The sequence below is a fragment of the Ceratotherium simum genome, chromosome 3 (genome assembly GCF_057802395.1).
Source record: "Ceratotherium simum simum isolate JZ-2026a chromosome 3, ASM5780239v1, whole genome shotgun sequence".
In the NCBI taxonomy this organism is placed as follows: Eukaryota; Metazoa; Chordata; class Mammalia; order Perissodactyla; family Rhinocerotidae; genus Ceratotherium; species Ceratotherium simum.
This window is the reverse complement of record NC_141902.1, coordinates 49014942-49039471: the sequence shown is the minus strand read 5'-3', so window position 1 is coordinate 49039471 and position 24530 is coordinate 49014942. Positions and strand designations below refer to the sequence as shown.

General features: G+C 39.4%; 1 protein-coding gene and 1 long non-coding RNA gene across 11 annotated transcripts in view; one reads left to right on the top strand and one right to left on the bottom strand.

Annotated features, from left to right (window-relative positions):
* LOC147917559 (uncharacterized) overlaps positions 1-21783 on the bottom strand; it is a 38053-nt gene extending 16270 nt beyond the window's left edge. Inside the window, exons 1-2 of the long non-coding RNA XR_015550647.1 lie at positions 21663-21783; positions 18248-18418 (exon numbers count right to left, since the gene is read on the bottom strand). This is a non-coding gene — a long non-coding RNA (uncharacterized LOC147917559). The remainder of the gene's footprint in view (positions 1-18247; positions 18419-21662) is intronic.
* Positions 1-24530, top strand: part of WDR72 (WD repeat domain 72) — a 299038-nt gene that overhangs the window by 44658 nt on the left and 229850 nt on the right. For 6 of the 10 annotated variants that reach the window (XM_087427411.1, XM_087427406.1, XM_087427414.1 and 3 more), the window contains 2 exons: positions 15907-16100; positions 20994-21165. In XM_087427411.1, the coding sequence (XP_087283537.1) occupies positions 21157-21165 (9 nt within the window). In that variant the 5' untranslated portion in view covers positions 15907-16100; positions 20994-21156. The other 4 variants (XM_087427417.1, XM_087427430.1, XM_087427425.1 and 1 more) reach the window with 4 other exon arrangements.

Genomic DNA, 24530 nt, shown 5'->3' with positions numbered 1-24530 from the left:
GGGTCTATTTCTTGCCTCTTTAGTCTGATCTATTGATCTATTCTTTCACTAATACTACACACAGTCTTGATTATTGTGGGTTTATAAGTCTTGAAGTTGGATAGTGTCAGTCCTCCAATTTTGTTCTTCTTCAGTATTGTGCTGGCTATTCTGGGTCTTTTGCCTTTCAATGTAAACTTTAGGATCAGTTTGCCAACATCCACAAAATAACTTGCTAATATTTTGGTTGGAACTGAATTGAATCTATAGATCAAGTTGAGAAGAACTGACATCTTAACAATATGAAATCTTTGTATTCATAAACATAGAATATCTCTCCAGTTATTTAGACCTTCTTTGATTTCTTTCTTCAGAGTTTTGTAGTTTTCCTCATATAGATCTTATACATACTCTGCTATATTTATACCAAATAACTTCATTTTATTTATTTATTTTTTGATGCTAATGGAAACAGTATTGTGTTTTTAATTTCAAATTCCACTTTGTTGATGGTATACAAGAATGCAATTGACTTCTGTGTATCTCTCCTTTTTCTTTTTTTTTTTTTTTTTTGTGAGGAAGATCAACCCTGAGCTAACATCCATGCTAATCTTCCTCTCTTTGCTGAGGAAGATTGGCTCTGAGCTAACATCTATTGCCAATCCTCCTCCTTTTATTCCCCCAAAGCCCCGGTAGATAGTTGTATGTCATAGACACACATCCTTCTAGTTGCTGTATGTGGGACACGACCTCAGCATGGCTGGAGAAGCGGTGCGTCGGTGCATGCCCAGGATCCAAACCCGCCAGAGTAGCAGAGCGTGTGCACTTAACTGCTAAACCATGGGGCCGGCCCCCTCTTTCATTTCTGATATTAGTAATTTGCATCTTCTCTCTTTTTTCTTGGTTATTCTGTCTGGCTAGAGGTTTATCAACTTTATTGATCTTTTCAAAGAACCATCTTTTGCTTTTGTTGCTTTTGTCTATTGTTACTGTTTTCTATTTCTTTGATTTCTGCTTTAATTTTTATTATTTCTTGTCTTCTACTTGAATTAGGCTTATATTACTCTTCTTTCTATACTTTCCTAATGTGTAAGCTTAAATTGATTTTAGATCTATCTTATTTTCAAATATATGTGCATTCAGTGCTATCAATTTCCCTCTAAACACTGCTTTTCCTGCATCCCACAAATTTTAATAAGTTGTATTTTTATTTTAGTTTAGTTTAAAATATTTTAATGTCTCTAGATACTTCTTTGGTCCATGTGTTACTTATTTAGAAGTGTGCTGTTTGGTCTACAACTGTATTTCTTTGATTGATTTCCAGTTTATTTTCATTGTGGTCTGAGAACATAATTTGGATGATTTCTATTATTTAAAATTTTAAGGTGTGTTTTATGCTCTAGAACATGGCCTATTTTGGTGAATGTTCCATGTGAGCTTGAGAACAATGTGTATAATGCTGTTGTTGGAGGAAGTATTCTATAAATGTCAATTAGATGCATTTGATTGATGATGCTGTTTCGTTCAACTATATCCTTACTGATTTTCTGCCTGCTGGATCTATCACTTATTGAAAAAGGGATGTTGAAATTTCCAACCATAACTATGGATATGGTTATATTTTCTTGCAGTTCTATAGGTTTTTGCCTTATATATTTTGATTCTCTGTTGTTAGATGCAAACATGTTAAGTATTGTTATGTCTTCTTAGAGCATTGACCAATTTATCATTGTGTAATGCCCTCTCTTTATCTCTGGTAATTTTCCTTGCTCTTAAGTCTGCTTTGTCTGAAATTAACTTAATTACTCCATCTTTCTTTTGGTATGTTCTTTCACATCCTTTATTTCTAACCTATCTGTGACTTTTTATTTAAAGTGAGTTTCTTGTAGACAACATATAGGTGGGTCTTGTGTTTTTATCCACCACAAAAATCTCTGTCATTTAATTGGTGTATTTAAAACATTCACATTTAAAGTGACTGTTGATGTAGTTGAATTAATATCTACTATGTTTTTAACTGTTTTCTATTCATCCTATTTGTTCTTTGTTCCTTTTTTAAAATCTTCTGTTTTTCTCCGTTTTCTGATTTTAATTGAGCATTTCACAAGATTCTATTTTCTCTCCTCTCTTAGCAAATCAACCATACTTATTTTTCCCCTTTTTTGTGTTTGCCCTAGAGTTTGCAATATGCAGTTACAGCTAATCTAAGTTTACTTTTCAAATAACACTATGCCACTTCATAGGTAGTGCAGGTACCTTAGAAGAGTATTCCCAATTCCTCCCTCTCATCCCTTATAACATTTCTGTCATTCATTTTATTTATCCATATGTCATAATCACCCAATATTGTTACAATTATTACTTTGAGCAGTTAACTGTTAGATCAATTAAGAATAAGAAAAATAAAAGATTTTATTTTACTTTCATTTATTCCTTCTCTGATGCTCCCTTTCTTTATGTAGATCTGATTCTGTCCTACATCATTTTCCTTTCCTCTGAAGAACTTCTCTAACAGTTTTTGCAGGGCAGGTCTACTGTTGATTAATTTCCTCAGTTTTTATTTGTCTGAGAAAGCATTTGTTTCTCCTTCACTTTTGAAGGATAAATTTGGTGAATATAGAATTTTAGATTGGTGTTTCTCATTCATTCAATACATTAAATATTTTACTCTACTCTCTCTTGCTTGCATGATTTATGGCAAGAATTCCACTGTAATTCTTCTCACTGTTTCTTTAATGGTAAGGTGTTTTGTTTTGTCCTCTGACTTCTTTCAAAATTTTCTCTTTATCTTTGATTTTATATTATTTTAACATGATATGTCTATTTTTTGATATTTATTCTGCTTGGTCTTCTCTAAGTTTCCTGGATCTATGGTGGTTTGTTTTCTGTCATTAATTTCATAAAATCCTCAACCATTATTACTTGAAATATTTCTTCTGCTCCTTTTTCTCTTCCTAGTATTTGTATTATGCATATGTTACATCTTCTGTAATTGTCCCACAGTTCTTGGATATTTTGTTCTTATTTTAGTATTCTTTTTTTCTTTTCATTTTAGTTTGGGAAATTTTATTGATATATCTTCAAGCTCACTGATTCTTTCCTTGGCTTTGTCTAGTCTAATGAGACCGTGAAACGGATTCTTCGTTTCTGGTACAGTGTTTTTGATTTCTAGCATTCCTTTTGATTTTTACTTAGAGTTTCCAACTCTCTACTTATATTACCCATCTTTTCTTGCATGTTGTCTTCTTTTCCACTGGAGCCCTTCACATATTAATCAATGAATCACAGTTACTTTAAATTCCCCCTCTGATAATTCTACAATCTATGTCACATCTGAGCCTAGTTCTGATGCTTGCTTTGTGTCTTCAGATGGTTCTTTTTCTGGTCTTTTAGCATGCCTTGCAGTTTCTTGTTGAAAGCAGGACATGATGTACCCAGTAATGGGAAATGAAATAAACAGGCCTTTAGTGCAAGGTTTCATGTTGATCTAGCAAGGAGTTGAGCTGTGTTTAAAGCTTGCTATAACTGTAACTGCCAAAGACTTTGGCTTCCTCTAGTGTTCTTTTTTTTCACCCCTCTTCTCTTGTTTTTGAGTTTGTTTAAGTGCAGTTTCTTAAATTGAGTCTGTGTCTTGCAGCTCTCTCAATTGTAATCCACTGTTATTGTATTGAAGCCATGTTGATGTGGTGGTAAGATGTAGGAAGGGGAAATGTTCTATAATCTTATGATTTTATCTCAGGCTTTTATATGTTCTATAATCTTATGATTATATCTCAGTGGGCCTATGTCCCTAGGCTGTGACCTTCACAAAAATTTCTTAGCCTATTTTTTCACTCTTTAGGTGAGACAGGAAAGCTAGAGGGGCTAGAGTTGGCTTATTGCCCTGCCCCTGGGTCAGATAGGCTCTGATAAAGTATTTTCCCTTGCTTAAATTAAGGAGGAAGGCCTTTGTCATGGAGTCCACTCTGGGAGTATCTCAAATGGTTACTTTTCCCGTAGGCATAATTCGAAACGATTCCTTTTCCCTCTCCCTGTCCCAAGTGAGATTTTTCTCAGATCTGCACCTTGAAAACCTGGTAGGTTCCTGGAGGTAAAAACCTTCAAAAATATGTGGACCCCCTAAGCCTGGGACTCTGGTAGTTTCTCATCTCGAGCTAGTCAACACTCAGCCTCCATGAATTCATCAAAATGACCATTTAAGCGCCTTAGCTGTTCATGGGTCCGATGGTGTCTGCTCCATTTAAGCTGGTCTTGGCTGAGATTCTCTATATTCACTTGTCTCTCCAGATTATGGGGTGGCAGTTGCCCTGTAACCTCAGTTCTCTAATGTGTCTAAGAAAAAACTAATTTTCAGGTTTTTTCAGCATTTTTTCTTGTTGTAAGAATGGGAATGATAATTTCCTGGCTCTTTACATGTCAGAACTGAAACCCAAAGTCTCTTACCTATCTTTTAATCTATAAATTCTCCCTCACTGTTTTTCTTCCCTTGCAATTTATCTGTTGAAGAAAGTAGAGTCCCATTTCTAAACTTTGCCGATTGCCCCCCTATGAGGACTTTTCACATATTCTTCTGGCTTCTATATTTTCTGGAAAGTTAAAGGCTTGATCAAATTCAGCCTAGATTATTGGGATAATCATATCCCAATAATCCCAAGATTATGGGATAATCATAATGGTATGATTATTTTATAGGAGTGTTGTGTAGTTCCATTACGAGGCACATAATGTCCAGTTTTTCTCTTTCTTATAACATAAAGACTGGACAGTACATTTGCTGTTGTCAGCCTGATCCACTGTTATAAAACTCTCCATCAGCAATTCACCTAATGGTTTTAATAGCCATTGATGATCATGGCCTAAATCCATTATTTCATTAGGACTTCAATGGTGATATTCTAATTCTACCATTGTTTCCATATTTATTCACTGAAATTCTTTTAAAAAGTCTTTCCCAAATTAACCATTTGCACCCTTAAATACTATTTGTACAAGAAATGTGATATAAATGGTTGATTGTTTCACTTCATTTACTAATTTTTAGAGTAAAGTGTTGTTTCCATAACATCTTCCAAAGGTGACTAATGAGAGTTTTTGTGTGTGAGTATCATTAAGAACTAATGGATTTTGACATATTTGATGTGTCTCAATCCATTATCATTATTAGTCCTTTTTTTGATAATATTATTTCATCTTTGGCAAGTGCAACCCCCTTCAAATTGGCTCTGGTGTCCATTTGACATGAACCCAGTTGTCTCTAATAGCTTCCTTGTCTTTCAGTAAGACAAGGTATTGCAGACACATTTTACTTATTTCCTGGCCCAGAATTGGTATCAGCCATTTCTTCAAGGATCCCTATACTCTCTAAGCCCTACACTACTAATACAAACCACACATACAAGACAGTTTGAAATATCAGTGATGGTGGACTGCAGTTTGCTAATATTTGATACCATTTTGTTAGCTGTATGCCCTTAACTATAGATAGGATGTTTATCAGGGTAACCAACGTCATTACTACAGATATTTCTGTAAAATAAAGTTAACATCTCAGTCAATAATCTACTTGCTTCAAGTAACGTTCCATACAACACAATTCCAATGCACCAAAATAATATTTATCTATCTCTGAAAACTAGCTTGGTATTTTCCCTTTCTGGCTACCATTTATTTGGATATCATTTTTCATACTTCTACAATATCAGCTCTCCAGCCTTATTCCAACCTTCATCCTCCATAACTGCACCCCTTCTTTCCCCAACCCATTTAGTTCATTCCCATTTCAATTTCATCTAAGTAACCAACACCCATCCTAGAAGTCCTGGTCAACGAATGTAAGGAATTCTCAACCTCAGATGACTCTACAATTTAGTAACTTCCTTATCCCACTCATATTCTGTTATTGTCCCATAAAGGAGGACAAATGGCCTGCTATAAGTGTGTACACAGCAATAATTTGTCTCTCCCCACTACCCAACAATTTGATTTGGCCTCTTGAGCAGCACTTTTCAAACTTTATTCTGCATGGGCATCCCCTGTGGTCTTGTTAACATACAATTCTGATTCAGTAGGTGTGAGGTAAGAGCCAAGATTCTGCATTTCTAACAAGCTCTCAGTGTGCAGATGCTACTGGTCCTGGCCCTAGACCATGCTTTGAGAAACAAGACTCTACTGTGCTGGGATTATATGCTCCTATGAAGAGATATTCCAAACACACACCTTTCTCCTTAATCTCACCCTCTGTTTATCTCTACTCTTATGCTTAATGATCTTCCTCCCTTACGTCATCTAAAACAAAAGATTGACATCAGGTGCAAGCTTGGACAATTCATATACTACTGCCTTTTTGACAATGAGAAATCTGTTACATCATGTGGTAGTTTTAAAACATGTTACAGATTATTTAGTATTTCCTCTCTTCAAAAAGGGAAGTCTAGGGGCCAGCCCAGTGGCATAGCGGCTAAGTTTGCGTCCTCAGCTTTGGCAGCCTGGGGTTCACTGGTTCAGATTCTGGGCATGGACCTACACACCACTCACCAAGCCATGCTGTGGTGCTTGTCCCATATACAAAATAGAGGAAAAAGGGCACAGATGTTAGCTCAGGGACAATCTTCCTCAAGGAAAAAGAGGAGGATTGGCAACAGATATTAGCTCAGGGCCAATGTTCCTCACCAATAAATAAATAAATAAATAAATAAATAAAAAACAAATGAAAAGGGAAGTCTAATTCTCCTCCCCTTGAACATAGATCAGCCCTAGAGACTTGCTTCTAAAGAATTGCAGAGGAAGTGATGCTGAGTGACTTCCAAGGCTAGGTCATAAAGGGAATACAGCTTCTGTTTGCCTCTCTTTGGACCATGTATCTTTGGTCCAAAGTATCTTTGAAACTACCTTGTAGTTGGCCTCTTGAGCAATGCTTTTCAAACTTCCATGTATCTTTGGAACTACCTTGAAGCTGCCATGCTAGAGAGAACACACAGAGACAGAGAGGCCTGAGAGCCCCAACTGTTCCAGCCCAGTTGTTTGAGTCTTTCCAGCCCTAGACCAGACATGTGAATGAGCTAGTCTGCAGACAACTTAAGCCCCAGCCCCTGACCACAACTGCATGAGAGACCCAGAGCCAGAACCTCCCTGCTGAACTACAGGCAGCTCACAGAACCATAAGAGGTAATAATAAATGTATGTTAATATTCTAAGTCACTCTTTTGAGGTGGCTTGTTAGGCAGCAGGAGGTAACTGGAAATGTCACATTTCCACTTTGCCCCAACTCCCAAAGACCTCAGAGCCAAATTTGACACTCAATCACTCCAGCTCTATTAGCTCTCATCGTTATCACGTTTACTTCTTCCTCCTGTCTGAGTCTTGGGTTTTTTTCTGTTTATTAACTTTACTATGCCTGTGTCCTTTTGTGTAAGCTGCCTCAAATTCTTTTAGAAAATACAGAAGGTATAAATAAACAATGATTTTCTGTTTCTCACTCATTTGCTTCTACATTCTCATGTCTCAATTTATTTTCTTTCATTCTTTCATGTCGTCTCAGAAAAAAATTAATGTCCTATTTCTTTTCTCTTCTTCAGTATCTTTAATCTCTTGCCATCTGTCTCCTTGCCATCTGATTTTTAAATAGTACAAAGCTCTTCTATCTTGAGAAAACCGTTATACTTTCACTACTGCCGTGTTTATTACTTTTTTTCACAGTCAATCTTCTGAAGAATGTTTCCCTTCTATTTTATTGAGGCTTAAACTGAGTTTTCACTGTATATCAGTAAGTGAAATTTGACAGCTCCTCCAAAGTAAACATGTGAGTATGGTTGGTGCTTTAAATTAATGCAGAACAACAACAACAGACTGCTAACACTGTTACACATAAAAAGCATTCCTTGGTCAGCACTCAAAGACACCTCCCTAACCATTGTATGTATCTCCAGCGGACACTTTTTCCCCATCTATCCTTTAGCAATTTGTAAAACCATATTTTTTCCAAAAACTTTGTTAATTACATCTCCAACATTCACTCGGATAGAAGTAACACCATGTATCTTTCACCATTTGGCCCAGGAGATTATCTTTGCAAAACAAAAGCCTGGTAATAACAGGAAAAGTGACAGCTTTTCATTAATATTTAATTGTGTTGTGTGTATGATAATGCAATAAATCCTCCCTCTTTGACACTGTCCTCGTGTACTCTGAACTAATGTCTCCTTGTTCTTTACTATGACAACATCTGTCCCCAGCATTGATGAGCACTAATTAGGAATAGTATTGGTTGGGGACAGGGGCGTGTCACTGAGCATAGAAGGGAGGATAGGATCTGTGCCAAACTTGGTCCAGGATCAGAAATATGTTTACAGCATCAATGGGAGTGGATGTAAGGAATTTCAACAAGAATGTCAGACCATGTATTCTGCATCTAATGCATATTGTCCTATGAAGCCCTCATTTTCAGAAGCTGATTATTTATTCAAAATTCTGTTTTTGGAATTACTGATTCTCTTCTGAAAACCATTCAGTGGTTACTTATTTCCAACAAGATAAAACACAAACTCCTTGGCCTGGCTTATAAGTTCTGTCTCTTCCAGTCTCATCTCAGCCTCTTTATCTCTTCCAACCCCGTTTGCCAACTGACAGACAGCTTATCTACATTTCTGCCAAGTAAACTATTTGCTTTTCCACAATTGTGACACATTTCTTTATGTAACCCAGGCTTTGCAGATGCTGTTCTCTTTCTCTAGATTTCCATCTCCTATTCTTCTTATACCAAAACCTCCTTCTTACCACCATTTGTCTGATTATCGTCTGCTACTCCTCAATTCTCAACTGGAATATCAATCCTACAGAAGGATCTACTTGAAGCATCTATCTGACTACCCACATTGGGGTTAAGTGCCCTTTCTCTACATTCAAATAGCATCCCGTCATATCACTATGTCCAGTATATTGGACTAACCTTCTCACATGTCTGTCCTCTCTAAGAGGGCATCTGAGGGAGAGATCATGTTTTTTTCTTTTAACATTATATCTTCTGTACCCACAGAACCTAACACAACATCTGGCACATGATATGCTTGCAAAGAATGTTATATGTTGAATGAGAACTGCACATTCATTTCCTTCGATGCTTAAAAATAGCACATCTTATACATTTGAAGGTAGGTTTGGTTTTCTAAAGCAGTCAAAAGTTATTCGGATTAAGTAGGGAAATAAAGCAAATGATCAAGATTAATAAAAGCAGTTTTGAGGAGATAACTACTACCTCCTCCACAAAAAAAACGTTACCACTGCTGCATAATGAGACTCATTTTCCTATGTAGTTTTTGAAATGTCACTGAAAACCTTCCCAAAGAAGGATTTAGAGTGTGAGAAATAACAACTGAGGAGAATGAGAAAATCATACCTTAAAGAAACTCTTTTGAAGGAAACAATTTTCCTTTGTCTGTATAGGGAGCAGTTATGTAGCAAAGTGGTTCTTTTTTTTTTTTTTTTTTTTGGTGAGGAAGATCAGCCTTGAGCTAACATCCATGCCAATCCTCCTCTTTTTCCTGAGGAAGACTGGCCCTGGGCTAACATCCGTGCCCATCTTTCTCCACTTTGTATGGGATGCCACCACAGCATGGCCTAACTAGCGGTGCCTCGGTGCACGCCCGGGATCCGAATCCGGGCCGCCAGCAGCAGAGCGCACACACTTAACCACTATGCCACGGGGCGGGCCCCTAGAAAAGTGGTTCTAATGGAAAAAATCCTGGGATGGAGTTCCAAGTTCTGTCTCTAGCTCTGGCACTGGCCAGGTATATGACTTTGGGGAAAAGATTCCACCATGCGTTTCCTTCCCTTGGCAAAAGAACAGATGAATAGTGCTGCTTATCAGGGTACTGCTACACTGTGGGCATTCTGGGACCCTGGCACCAAATTCTAGGAGCAACCCCAGGCACTGTCACAACCAAAAATGCCCCCAAGGGGCAGTACTGCCCCCAGTGGAGGACTACTGCCAGATGATCTTTCCAGTCCTTTACTGTTCTATCATCTTAACTAGACTAGGTTTTTTTTTTTTTTTTGGTAAGGAAGATTAGCCCTGAGCTAACATCTGTTGCCAATCCTCCTGTTTTTGCTGCGGAACACTGGCCCTGGGCTAACATCCATGCCCATTTTCCTCTACTTTATATGTGGGATGCCTGCCACAGCATGGTTTGATAAACAATGCATAGGTCTATGCCCAGGATGTGAACCTGGGAACCCCAGGCTGCCAAAGCGGAGCACGCGAACTTAACCACTATGCCACCAGCTTGGCCCCTTGACTAGTTTTTTTACAACCATCACTTTTATTTGTTTCCAGGAAAGGTCTTAGGAGATTCAGCCAATTGGATTCCTTTCTGAAAGTGAATCTTTCTCATTATTTGGGCCCTGCTGGATATCTGAAATTTCATCAATAGATTCTTAATCTGGGTTAAAACACTAACATTTTAGGACTCTTACACATGCACTAGATTCCCAAAAGACTCAAATTAATATCTTAAGTGAGGTTTAGTTGTTATCTGGAAATGAGTAGAGAAGAAAGGACTAATCAATGAGGAAAAATAGCCTAAAATTAGGAAGATCTTGATAAGGTTTTGAGAATTAGAATATTTCCCTCTAAGGAAGAGAGATAAAGGTAGTAAACACAGTAATCAGTTAGTGCACCAGCTAAAAATACCTTAATCTACTGCTAAGGGATACAGAAAACATGAATATCTCTGGCCTTTCTTATGACACATAATGGGGAATAAATAATAAAAATAAAAATAAAGAGAGAGAGAGAAGTACTAGAGGAGTATAAAAGAAGAACTAGAACCAAGAGGTTGGGAGAAATTCTACCTAGACTTTCACACTATCCGTTTGAAAGGATGTAAGTATCTTAGTCTATACGATAGCGCTAAGGTCTGATAGACTGTTCATTCATTTTTCTCCAGCACCTAAAATATAATAGATGTTCACTAAATATTTGCTGAGTGAATAATAAGAGCCTAAATATTTCTTGATTGTTGTATTTGAATGCACAACAGAATGGGATAACCCATCAGCACCATTGGGCTATCAGCACAGGTTAATGAGATAAATTGGGTCACAATGCCCTCTCTGATGAAATGGCATTTAGGAGGGGGAAAGTTAGGAAAAAGTGTGCTCTTAGGGAGATAACAAGTTGAAGTGAGAGCCAGAATAAATAAACTAGCTGAAAGAAACGACAGGGTAAGGGTACACCAACTTCTCCCACTTGACAAGTTTGTCAACAGCCAAACCTGTTAATAATCCATTTCTGGCACTGTCACTCTGTGGTGACCAAGGAGATTTGAGCTTCTCATTAATGTTATCTCAGGAGACCTAAATCGACCACAGTGATGTATTTTAATAGAAGTGAAAGCCTTAAATCAATGGACTAAGCATAAACTTTGGAATTAGGCAGATGTAGGTTTAAATCCCAGAGGAGTGTACATCACCATGTTCCTTCACCCCATTTTAAATCCATCTACCCTCCCCCCACTTCCAGAGCAGAAGCATTGCATTGGAAGGAGCTAATCAGATAGATTAGGTAAAACTCTCCAGGACACAAAACACTTAGTTTGTCTACGTACTTAGTTTTTATCTTGATGAAAAATATATAATATTGGGGCCGGCCAGGTGGCATAGTGGTTAAGTGCGCGTGCTCCGCTGCGGCAGCCCAAGGGTTCGCAGGTTCGGATCCCGGGCACGCACCAACGCACCACTTGTCAAGCCACGCTGTGACAGCGTCCCATATAAAGTAGACGAAGATGGGCACAGATGTTAGTGGAGGGCCAATCTTCCTCAAGCAAAAAGAGGAGGATTGGCATCAGATGTTAGCTCAGGGCTGATCTTCCTCACACACACATATATATAATTTTTACAGTCATCTCAAAAATAATAGAACTTCACATACATTTTACTGTACTTGGAATCACGTATGTATATGCAAGTACCATTATGATTTATTTATTTATTTTTAATTTTATTTATTTATTTATTTTTCCCCCAAAGCCCCAGTAGATAGTTGTGTGTCATAGTTGCACATTCTTCTAGTTGCTGTATGTGGGATGCGGCCTCAGCATGGCCGGAGAAGCAGCGCGTCTGTGCGAGCCTGGGATCCGAACCCGGGCCGCCTGCATCGGAGCGCACGCACTTAACCGCTAAGCCATGGGGCCGGCCCCACCATTATGATTTATTATCACATCTTCAACAGTTAGAGTTGTTCTCCCTTTGGGATATTAACTGGTGATGTGGTGTGCCATACTCTAACCTGGGGAATGTGTGATCATTCCACTTTATCATCAACTGAAGCTACACTGCTACTGAAAAATTATAGTTGTATGGTCTTGAGCAAGTAACTTAACCTCTGTGAGCCTCCTTATTTTTTAAAAAGGAATTACAATAACATATAGAGCTTAGTATGTGTTAGGTCCTACTCTGAACACTTTACACTGTATTACCTAATCCTCATAACCTTCCTGAGAAGTAAGTACTATTATCATCACCACTTTGTAGAAGAGGAAACCTGGGGCCCAGAGAGATTAAATACCTTGCCCAAGGTTACACAGCTTTTAAGTAGGGTAGCTTGGATTCAACTTCAGATTATCTTGCTCTGGGGTCCAAGTTCTCAGTCACTGTACAGCTGCTTCTCTTGCTCACCTCCAAAACATTCCACACAGCAATCATTACAATCAGATCTTATTGTTACTCTGCTTTAAAATCTTACCATGGCTCTATGCTGCTGTAGAGGAAATAACCAAATTTCTATTAGGAACTGAAGGCCCTGAATGATCTGGTACCTGCATGCATCTCCAGCCTCACTCACACTATGCAGTTTACCTGCTAACACTCCCGAGGATGCTTTCTCAGACGTTTTTCAGATATATACGATATATGCAATATATCATGATATCAATATACATATCATATATGTGATATATTTCATTTAAAAAGTTTGATTATATGTGTGTCTGTAATAGTATAGTATATTTTTATATTATATTTTATATAATATTTTAATAAAAATAGGATCATACCAAACACATCCTTATGTTACCTGCTTTTTTTTACTCAGAAATGTATCAAGAACATCTTTTCAAGCCCATAAATACAATTTTGCAACATCATTTTTGCTATACCACAACTTAATTCATCTTCTAGAGTCAAACAATCATAAACAAATTTTTATTATAATAAAAAAATGCTGCATTCAGATAATCTTTACGGCTAAAACTTGGTGTAATTTGTACTTATTCTCTCAGGAAAATTTCCTAAAAATAAAATTGTTGGGTCAAAGGGCATATGCATTTTTGAGGCATTTAGTACATATTGTTAACTGCCCTCCAAAAACATTTTACTAAAGTTCACTCACACTAGCAAATATAGCATGCCTTCCTAGTATTATTCTATTTTATTTTGGTCAGTTTGATAGGCAAACAAGCCACCAAATGCCCAGCCAAGATACTATTTTAATTTGCATTTCTTTGAATATTAATAAGATTGGGAAAATTTTTATATATCTATTGAATATTTGTGTTTTGGGTGAAATGCCTACTTTTTTTGCCCATTTTTAAATTGGGGTATTTGTTTTACTTGTTTATAAAACCTCACTTGTTTATTTATCAAACACTTATCTAGCATCTATACCATTTTCTAACACTGTTCTATGTGTTAGGAATACAACTGAGTTTACGATCAAACCAACTTTTACAATCTCCTTGATGTCCTTCCAGCTTTGGCCCCTAATATAGTCCCAAGGCCAACGCCACATGTTTTAGGGTTTTCATTACGTACAGCAGCACTTTTAGCTACTGCTATGGACTGAATGTTTGTGTCCCCCCAAAATTCATATGTTGAAACCTAATGCCCAAATTGATGGCCTTTGGGAGGTGATTAGGTCATAAGAGTGGAACATTCATGAATGGGATTAGTGCTTTTAAAAAAGAGACCCCCTCCCCCGCCCCAGAGTTCCCTAACTCTTTCCACCATGTGAGGTTACAGCTAGAAGGCACGGATTATGAACCAGGAACTGGGCCCTCATCTGACACCAAATCTGCCAACACCATGGTCTTGGACCTCCCAGCCTCCAGAACTGTGAGAATTAAATGTGTATTGTTTGTAAGCCACTCAGTCTGTGGTATTTTTTATAGGAGCCCAAATGGACTAAGACAGATAACTAATTCCATTTCAGTTGTTGATTGCTGACTTAAATGCCAATAATTTTATTGTGTCACCTGGTTCTGGGGTTGCCTGGGCTCAGCAGGATGGTTCTCCTACTGCTCTTACTTGGGATCCCTCACAAGGATGCCATCAGATGTCCTTTCAGCCTGGAGTCATTTAGAATCTGGAATGGCTCACTCATATGCTTGCTCCTCTCTCCCTCTCCATGTAGCATTAGGTCTCAGAGTGGGCAACTGGGAATTGATATGGATTATTTCTGAGGATGGCAAGTTGATAACTGAAGGGCTTACATTATCCATGGAATGAGCTGGATTCAATTAAAGGGACCAAAACATGAAAGATAATCCAAAGGAAAGAACTGACATCATGCATAATTCCTAAGAGCAATGCAAAGTCCCAAAGCGATTTCTATGTCAATGTCCTTTCTCTTATTTGTGCATCTTTTCCTTTTGTTGTATCAGTTAAAAATAATATGTATCAAAGCTTGCTGAAGAAGCACTACCCAAATGTGAGACATTGTTGCTGTTATAAATTAGAGTTTGCTTCTAGTTTGTGAATTGATTTTCTCAGGATAACATATAGAGTATTAGGATACTCACTGTAGACCACTCTGCTCTTTGACCTTTTCTGGGATGCTAATATAATTAAGTTTGGGGAATTAACCTTCCCTTCATGTCAGAATGTGCTAAAATCTATGGGACAGTTTTTCTTCTGGAAACTTCCATTTGCTGATGATTAAGTACACAATGTTGCAATCATTTATGTGGACAGCTGAGCAGAATTCAAAGGAGACTGCAAAATTCAAACCGCATCTGGGTCATTCATTTTACAACATTGTCTCACGTAATTATTCTGCTCTTACATGAAGCATTTAGAGCATGGAAAATAACTAGGTTTGGTCACTGTTGTAGTAACAACTTCAAATTGCTTTGATAGCTACCTTTTTTAAGATCCAGAATTCTATCATAAAAAATATGCTTACTTGTCTATTCTCATTTTGCTTTCAATGTAGGCACTTCCAAAACATGAAGAAGAAATATATTTGACCTTGAAATCAAGTGCTAGAAAAATAACCTGTCTAAATCTTACTTTTCACCTAAAATATTATATTATAGGGCTGCTCAATGGCACTGCTATAATCAAGAACCTGCCATCATTCTTTTAAGCTCCTAGTTTCACAGGCTTATAACTTCTTTAAAAGTCACTCAAGGATCTTCAATCTCACTGCCAGTTCAGGAAAGCACACACACACATACACAGCACACAATTTTCATTTTTTTTCACAGTGTGAGGGTGGGAAGACCACTGCACTAAAAGGTTGATATTTGAGCCCAGCTCTGTCATAACAAAATGCACAACCTTGAGTGAATCCCTTAACTTCTTAAGGCTTCCATTCTGCTAGCTAAAATGTCATGTTGGACTTGATAATGTTTAAAATTCTATAATTTTTATAGGTAGGGCTTTAGCTGAATAGCATAAAAATTGAAAGTCCCAGACTTCCTTCCCCAATGACTGATCAGAAGGGCAATTTTTCAGTCTCTACACACCTTTGCCATTGTCAGGTATTATCATAGTTCTCATATTACATAGGCTTGGTTTAGGGGATTACAATCTAGTGAAAGAATGCATGTGAAATGTCAACAGTAAATGCAAAATTCTTATTATCTATTGCTAGTTTAAGTTGTAAATGACAGAAACCCACTCTAGAAGTTTCAGCACAAAATTAATTTTTTAAAGTATATGGTGAAGACTGCCAAGGACAACAACTACTGGTTTAGAGCTGCTCTGTGGAGATGTGAAAGCCACTGCTATTGGGCACACGCCGCAGGACTCACCCCTTCTGTGGGCACAGGATCCTATCACTAGAACCACCACCACTGCTGCGTCTGGAAGCGGAGGTCTCTGCCACCAACGTGGCTGAATTCTGCAAGGTACCTACTCTGTCTATCTTGGGGAGGTACAAGTTGGTAGAGTGAGAAATTTCTCCCAATAGGAAGTGTTCCAAGAGCCAAAGAAGCCCAAAAGAAGAATAAAGGTCCATTACAGTCTTCTAGCAAATTCTAAGTAGAGGGAATTTTATTTACATTTTTTAGTAGAAATGTCAGCTGTTATAATTATCATGGTAAGTACTATTGTTTTCTTTTTCTTTTAAATGTTAATTTAAGTACTTGTATTGTTTCGTGTTTGTTTAATTTTTTGGTGCTTTTCCCCTGCAGTGTTCAGAGACCCAAGAAATGTCTCTTGATAACTTTCCAAATGCTCATCCATATCAAGTAATCCATCTACTCCACTTTTTTCTCCTCTAGAGACTCTTCTATACCTCTTTTCTCCACTCCAGTGTGGACTGCCTACTTTCTGGGCTTCAGACGTGTGTCTCATGCTGGGTTTTCTTTCACTGCTTTCTCCTGTTGCCCCTCTGTTCCCTTAACTTCTGGGTATCACGCTTTCCTCTCAGTTGGTTAATATCTCTGTTTTGTTGAAGATATCCTCCAGGGCTTCCTAAAAAGTGTGTATAAGACATTTATCTTTTTCATTCTTGCATGAATGAAAATGCCTTATAACTGTTGACAACTTGACTGCATATAGAACTCTAATTTGAAAATCATTTCTCCTGAAAAATTTGAAGATCTTAATACACTATTTTTTAGCATCTGCATTGCTGTGGAAAAGTCTAAGACAATTACACTTCTTCCTTTGCAGGTGACCTCTATTTTTCTCTCTCTGGAAGTTTTTAGATTTTGCTTATGATCCTTGGCATTGTGTAACTTCATAACAATGTAATTTAGTAGGTTTTCATTTTGCTTTGATAAGGATTTTTTAAATTCTTTTTATTTTTAATGATATTACTTGTCAAAATAAGAATTGGCAATCCCACGTTTGTTCTCCCCCATTTTCTTTGAAATTTTACTGATCTATGAAATCTTAAAGTTTCGGAACTGCTTAGAGCAAGGATCCCTACCAAGCCTTTTGAAATCAGCTGGTCCCTTGGTCTCCATCCTAGGAGAGTCCCTTGTCAGTGAAAATTCATATACAATATCGTGATCTTCCATTGTCTTACAAATAAAGTGAAGAGATCCTGCCCTGAAGAACAAGGTACCTCCCTCTAGGCATTATGTCTGCAGTTCTAGTGTTGGCCATCATGAGGATGGCTAGTCACCCAGTAGCAAGCCAGAATGAGAGAGAGAGAGAGAGAGAGAGAGAGAGGGAGGCAGGCTCCACGTCTGTACCTACCTCTGCAGGGAGAGAATTATTTTAATAATTCTCATGTCTCACATGTGCATATTACTGACAGTTTACAGAGGACTTTCCTTCACTGATAAAAATGATTATCTTTCTGAAGATTGTGTGATTTGTTGATAATCCCATAGCTAGTGGAAGGCCCAGAATTCACAGATCATAAATCTCTGGGTCTTTTCTTGAATTTCAAGTAATTTCAGCTTTTAAGAAAATGAAGAGTCTGCTGTAGAGAAGACTATGGGATTATCTACTGACGCACAAAAATTGCAAATAATTTCAAATAAATATTGTAAAGGTTGCACAAATGAGACATCTGACTCTGTATTTTTTTTTCTATTTGTGAAATATGATATTCCTTAAAATTATCCTTGGCCTACCTAGGCACTGAAGTGTTTTGCATTCTTTTGGTCAGTGGTATTACACTAGTAATAAACATATTCTAGCCTCTCTACTTAGTTCTACATGGTTAAATGAGTGACTTTTAGGTCCTAGTTATTTTTTAAAATTTATATACAGTAAAATTCACATTTTTTGGAGTACAGTTCTTTAAAAAATGGCAAATAGATATACATTCAAGATATAGAACAGTTCCATTATCCCAAAAAGTTATCCCGTGTCCCTGACAACCACTAATATGTTTTCTGTCCCTCTACTTTTGCCATTTGCAAATCATACTGCAGCGCTGGTACCGTGGAGGCATCGCTGCCACCTTCACTGGGCACTGACACTGATACCTCTGCTGTCAGTGGTTGGATGCCGTCACTAAAAGCACTCCATTGCTGCCTCTGGAAACCAGATGTGGCTGTGGTGCTGCCACTTCCCTCACCAGGATGTATTTTACCTGGGACTGTGAATCTGATTGGCACAACCTAGAACATGTGTCCATGTCCGGTGTTTTATGCAGTATCAAACAGTAAACAGTGGCACTGTTTTGCAGCTTCTCCAGGAAGACATGGCCTCTGCCTCAAAAGGAAGGTAAGGATTCTCCAAACAGAGGACACAGGGTCAAAGCCTGGAAAGTTAAGAAGAATGATAGATGTCCACAAAGTTCAGGCTATCAAAAGGGTTTTGGAAGATATCTAAAACATTATAATGCAGAAAACTCTAAAATATCTGATATTATTATCATCTTTAGCACATCATCATCAGGGAATTTTCTTGAATAAGTTCTGTATTAGTTGTCTATTGCTATGTAACAAAGCACCACAAAACTTAGTTGCTTAAAAACCACAAACATTTATCATTGCAGAGTATCCGTGGGTCAGGGATTCAAGAGTGGCTGAACTGTGTGGTTCTGGTACAGGGTCTCTCATGAGGCTGCAGTCAAGATGTCAGCTGGGACTGGAGGATCCATTTCCAAGCTGGTATCCTCACAAGGAGCAGCTTCAGTTCCTTGATGGCTAGTGGCAGGAGGCTTCAATTCCTAACCACATGGGCCTCTCTATAGAGCCGCTCAGGTGCCCTAACAACATGTTAGTTGGCTTTCAGAGAGAGTGATCCAAGAGAGAGCAAGAACAAGATAGAAGTTACAATGTCATTTTATGATGTACACTTGATAGTTACCCTCCATCATGCCTACCACATTCTGTTTGTTAGGAGCCAATCACTAACTATAGCCCACACTCAAGGGGAGGGGAATTAGGCTCCACAAAGGGAGGAGTATCATAGAATTTTTGGACATGTATTAAAAGCATCACAAGTTATTTTTTATTATTTCACAGAATTGGCCAAATTAACTTCCTTATGCATTATTTCTATTCATTTTTGTATTACAATATGTCAGAGACTCTATTATGATTTGAAGTTAAATTATCACACACCCTCCAGGGATATTTACTTTATCTGGTAAAAATCTTTAACAGTGCTTGAAAAGGAGAAATGGTTGCACCGGATAGCATCTTATCACCAAAGAAACACATTTCAACTATAAATGAAATATTTGTCCTTTTGTTCAAACACCTGAATCCTATAGTATAGAGATTAACAGACATTACTGCCTGGCTATCCCTACTGATGTGGTGGGAGGAGCAGGAGGAGATATTTTTGTAATTCAAGGTACTTTTCTGAGAGCACAAAAGTATTCCAGGAACACAAACTTAAATGTCTTCAGTTGCCAAACAGGTAATAAAAATGCTGAAGACTATATGGAGTGGTGAGGCCTGTGACATTCAAATTCAATTTAAAAAATAACAGTAACAACAATACCAGGCTAGTGAAATAAAACACCTCCAGGTGCCCAGTTTGGCTCTCAGCAGCCAGCTTGCTCTTCTTGCTGAGGTCTATAAGGCTGACTTGCTTTTCTTTGGAAATTCTGCTTCTGAATTCATTAGTTTCAGAGCCAAAAATGATCTTGGTCTATCTAATCCAACTTTTCCACTTTACAGACAGGAATCTGAGACAAGGCACTTTTGCTTTTGGGGGCCCCTTCCTCCCCAAACAATATTAAAAATTATATTGTATGAGGTAAAATAAAAAACCAAATTAGACTGAGGTAAGGAGAGACTTTATTCAAAAGGATTTTATAAGGGACTATTGCAATAGGGGGAGGGGAACTACTATAATAGGGAGAAAGTTTGATCCTTAGATCTGTAAGCCTTTCAAAGGTAAGGCAGAAAAGGTCTTTTCTAGGAAGCAATGCAGAGCAGAACGCTGGAGAGAACAGGATGTGGAGAAGAGGGATGAGCCAGAGTAGCATGATCTTACAGGAGAGAAGAGAAAGTTTCATCTGGAGGTCAGCCTATTTTCAGGCAGGCTGTTAAGGAGAGGCTGTATTCTGGCTCAGGCTGAGGGCAAGGGTGGGTCAACATTGAGGGCCAGAGAGAAAGAGAGAAGCCTAACTAGTTTGGTCAACTCAAAGTAGTAGGTATTTTGTTCAGACTGGTTAATGAGCACAAACAAATCAGCTAATCATTTATGATGCAAAGAATGAGAATTTGGAGGGTCTGTGGCCAGTCTTGTCATTGATAAAGAAGGTAAGTCTTATCAGTAAATCTTATCTATGTCATTTGGGGAGGGATGATTCCTTGCAGTAAACCATTTCTGGAACACAAAGGAGTGGGAAGATTTCTTTAACTCTTATTGTTTTCTAGGATTACAGGGCTTGGTAAAGTTCACCAGTGTCAACAACTGCATTGGTATAAAGACCAATAAATTAATATTATATATTATAACATTTTCTTCAACCTAAAAGTTTTTTTTTCCTTTTTCCTTTCTTTCCATTTTCCTGGGCCCTAAAAATATCAAGGGCTCTGATCTGAGACCCATAGAGATTGAGGGCCTTTAAAACCACAGAGCTAGTTATGGTAGAGCTCAGACAAGAGGAACCAAGTCTAGGGCTCTTTCCACACCTACACCTCTGTGGACACAGAAGGAGAAAACTCTGCCCAAGAGGTAGGATGAAGACTTGGGGATGGGGTGGGGGCAGGAATATTAACTTTGAAATAAGATCCTGCAGACTCAGAAGGTGAGGATAGGTGAGAAATTCATTAAAGAACTAGGGCCTGGGGGCACCTTAACAGTCGACTATGACATGCACGTCATTATTCAACAATATTTATTATGTATTTACTATGTGCTTGAACCAACAGTCAAACAGGGGAGGCCAATGCAACAAGCAATTGCAATAAGTGTGACAAGTGTCATGACAGAGGAAGTGAGATACCTTGAGAGTGAACAGCAGGAACACCTACCCTGAATGGGGGAAGTGAAATTCCAGGTGAACCAAGAATAGAAACTAACAAGGCACAGAGGATGGCAAAGGTGAGAGGAGTGTCCTAGTCAGAGGGATTTCAAACAGGAAGATTTGGGATATGCGAACTTTGACCTTAGAGGAGACCTAAGACTTACGCTCTGACTTGCCCCTGGCCATATATCCTTAGTATTTGGGGAGCGAGGTAGCAGTGAAAGGGAGTGGTTAAAATTTCTCCCCACCTGCTTCCGGGAGTCTTAGCATTCATTCACGACTAGGTTGCCCAGAGGGCTTGGAGGGTAAAGTAAAATAACAGAAACCTGAGAAAACAAACCGCTCCTCTCATTTTTCTAAACCACCCAGTCAGCGGCGGTACTTGGCCTGCTCCTAGCAGCTTAGGAGGCCGGTTTCAATGTTGAGTTTTCCACCCATTCCTGGTCCCCGATTCTCACTCTCCCCCGCCAGGAGGATGCGGTCTCGAGGGGAACTTCTCTCATCCCTTCTCAAAAGTCCCCGCCAGGGCCCGGGGCCGACGGTCGGCCACCTGGCCTACCTTGATTTTCCTCACCTCAACTGGAACGCTCTCGGCCCTGGAAGGACAGGGCACCTCGCAGGCCAGGGGCGAGCCACTTCCAGCCCCCACGCCAGGGAGAGAGGCAGGCACCCGGCGGGACAGCCGGGCGGCTGCGGCCGGAGGGAGCCGGGCGAGCGCGGGGCGGGGCGGGGCCGGAGCCGCGGCGGGAGTGGGCCCGGGGCGGGGCTTGGGCGGGGCCGGGCTGGTCACCGCCGCCCAGAAGGGCCGCCCCTCCGCCCCGCCGCTCAGCTGCCAGGCTGCCGGGCCCCTGCTGCCCCTCCGCCTCTCTGCTCGGATAAGGTGGGCGCCCCCTGGGCTGGCCCGAGCTCCGCATCCCAGGCGCTGGGTCTCGGCTGTCCCGGGCTTGTGCCCGCCCGGCTTCCCGCCCTCAGAGCCCGCGCACGCCCGGCGTTTGGATATTGAGGGGCGCGGAAGGAAGGTGAGCGCGTGTAGCAGTTGCTGTGACCTCTTCTTCCGCTCCAAGTTCTTGCACATGGAAAATTCTGTCTTTAAACTCTTGTCCAGATGTCGCATCACTAGTGACAGAAGTCGCGCATCTGACAAATTGGTCCTTTCAGGTCGGGGGAGGAGGTGGTTGCTGAGGGCCTCCTATTCCCACCTGTGGTCCTGGGAGGAGTCTGCTCCCGGAGACTTTTAGGGACCCCCCGTTCGCCATTGAGATAGTTTCTTGGGACTCGGAAATCGGACTTCTATGGAACGAGAGTCGGTTGAATTAATTTGAAAAGTGAGTTGAGTAGCTGGGAAAACGATTCGGTGGCCGCGGGCCGGCTGTGACAGCTTGAGGGCTGTCGGGGGCGGGGAGGTCCGGCGAAAACTTTCCCTGCCGCGCGCCTGCTGCTGAGCCAGCAATAAAGCCAGCGGTCACAAGACTTCTGTCACTTGTAAGGTTGGACGAGGGGCAGGAAAATAAAGGAGGGGGAAATGTCTGCACTGACAAAAATCTGGGAAAGGTGAAGTACTAGGAATATTCCTTCGGGGATAGATGCTTTCTTATTCCGCCCTCCTCACTAGAGCATTTTTGTGTACATTTCTGAACAGTTAACTAAGATGCAAACAGAACGTGGCTGTATAACAATGTTAACTTTTTCTTCGTCTCCCTTGCAGTTTTATGCTAAATGAGTTCAAGGTCACCTATTGGAGACTACGTCACCTGTTGGGAATATTTTTACCTGAAGGAAGGGTTTAGAAACTGGCGTTTGTTTCTTTCATCCCCTTCCCTATCTCCCCTCTCCTTCCAGGCCCCCCCAAAACCCAGTGCTGTTGCTCTCCACCCTCCTTAATTCTCACCACTTAAAGACCAGGGGAGAAGAGAGCAACCACTTTTGTCGAGCAAATACTTGTGGTTTGGTCTTGTGACTTTTGTTCCTAGCCTTCCTTTAGTTCCTTCAATATTAAAATGTACCAATGTGTTTTCTGTAAAGAATGCAGAGGGTTGGAGAAGAAAGAGAAACTGTTTGTGCTGTGATCTAGTAAAGTATTATTTTTTTAAATCGCAAAAATTGGGATTCTGTTGAATTCTAATATTTTCACTTCTTTTTGGGAAAGATATTTTAAAATTAGAATTATTTTATCAGCAAAATATCAACTGTTAAGCCTCTCACTGTGTGTGAAATCTTACATTGACAGTCTCTACCCAATGGAGTGAATGCTTTAGAAGTCTAAAGTTCTAGTTAATAGAGGCCAACTGGAATAAAAGTGTATCTAAATTATGAAATAACTTCATGGAACCTTGAAAATAATGGTATTCGGAATATTTCAAGACTGCTGCATTCAGATATCTGTGTGGCTTGACAATTCACTTATTCTTTTCTGTTATTGAATAATGTTACAATATGTGGCATCTCTTATTAATAATTCTGTTAGTGCATTATAAAGGACATCTCTCTGGAGGCCTGTTCTGAACATACAGTTACTTTTTCCCAGTGGTTAATATTTTTAGATTCAGTTCTGCTCTAAACTGAATCGTAGGCAGGGAGACGAGGTGAGGATCAGGACTAAAAGAATCTGTGCACTGAATTCTAGCAACAGATCAGTTTTAAAGTCCTGGCAAGTCCCCAAGTTAACTCTGGGGTCCCAGCAAGTCCCTTAACTTGTTAAAGTGTGTCATTTTTCTCTTCAAACTAAGGAGATTGTCTTTGGTCTTAAAGGACATTCTGGTCCCTTTGAACTCTTCTATAAAAGGCAAATTCTTATTTCTAGAGCTAGATATCACTGATCTAAAGAAGTATCCCTTCCAGAGTTTGCTCTCATTTCCAGAAGGTGTCCTAACAGGCTGGGCCCCACCCCTGCCCCACCCAAGCAGTATAGCGCAGTGGTTAAGAGATTGAATTTTGGAGACTGATGGATCTGTCTCCGTTTTCTAGCTCTGATCTTGGGCAAGTTATTTATGTCTCCAAGCCTCATTTTCCTCATATTTAGAATACAGATAATAATAACGCCTAGGGTGATTATGAAGATCAAATGAAATGATGCACATAATGTAAGTAGCACAGTGTGTACAGCTCAATAGTCAAGAAACGGTAGGAACTGTTTTTCAACATTGACCTCCCTCCTCTTTTTCTTTTAACAAGATCAAATTTTACCTGGAAAAATGTAAAGGCCTACACATGGGTGTTTAAAAAATAAGCAAGTACAAGATGAGGAAGTTGTAATCAATTGAACCCGTCGACGTCATGGTTAATTGACTGTATGTTTTCTGTGAGTCAGCAGTGAGTTGTAAGGGCCCAGAAAGCTGATATGATTTTAGGCTGCTTCAGTAGAAATTAAAATGCACATCTATAGCCAAGATATGTTTCTACCTGTGCCTTTTACTCTTTGTGTGGACCTCAGAGTTATACTCAG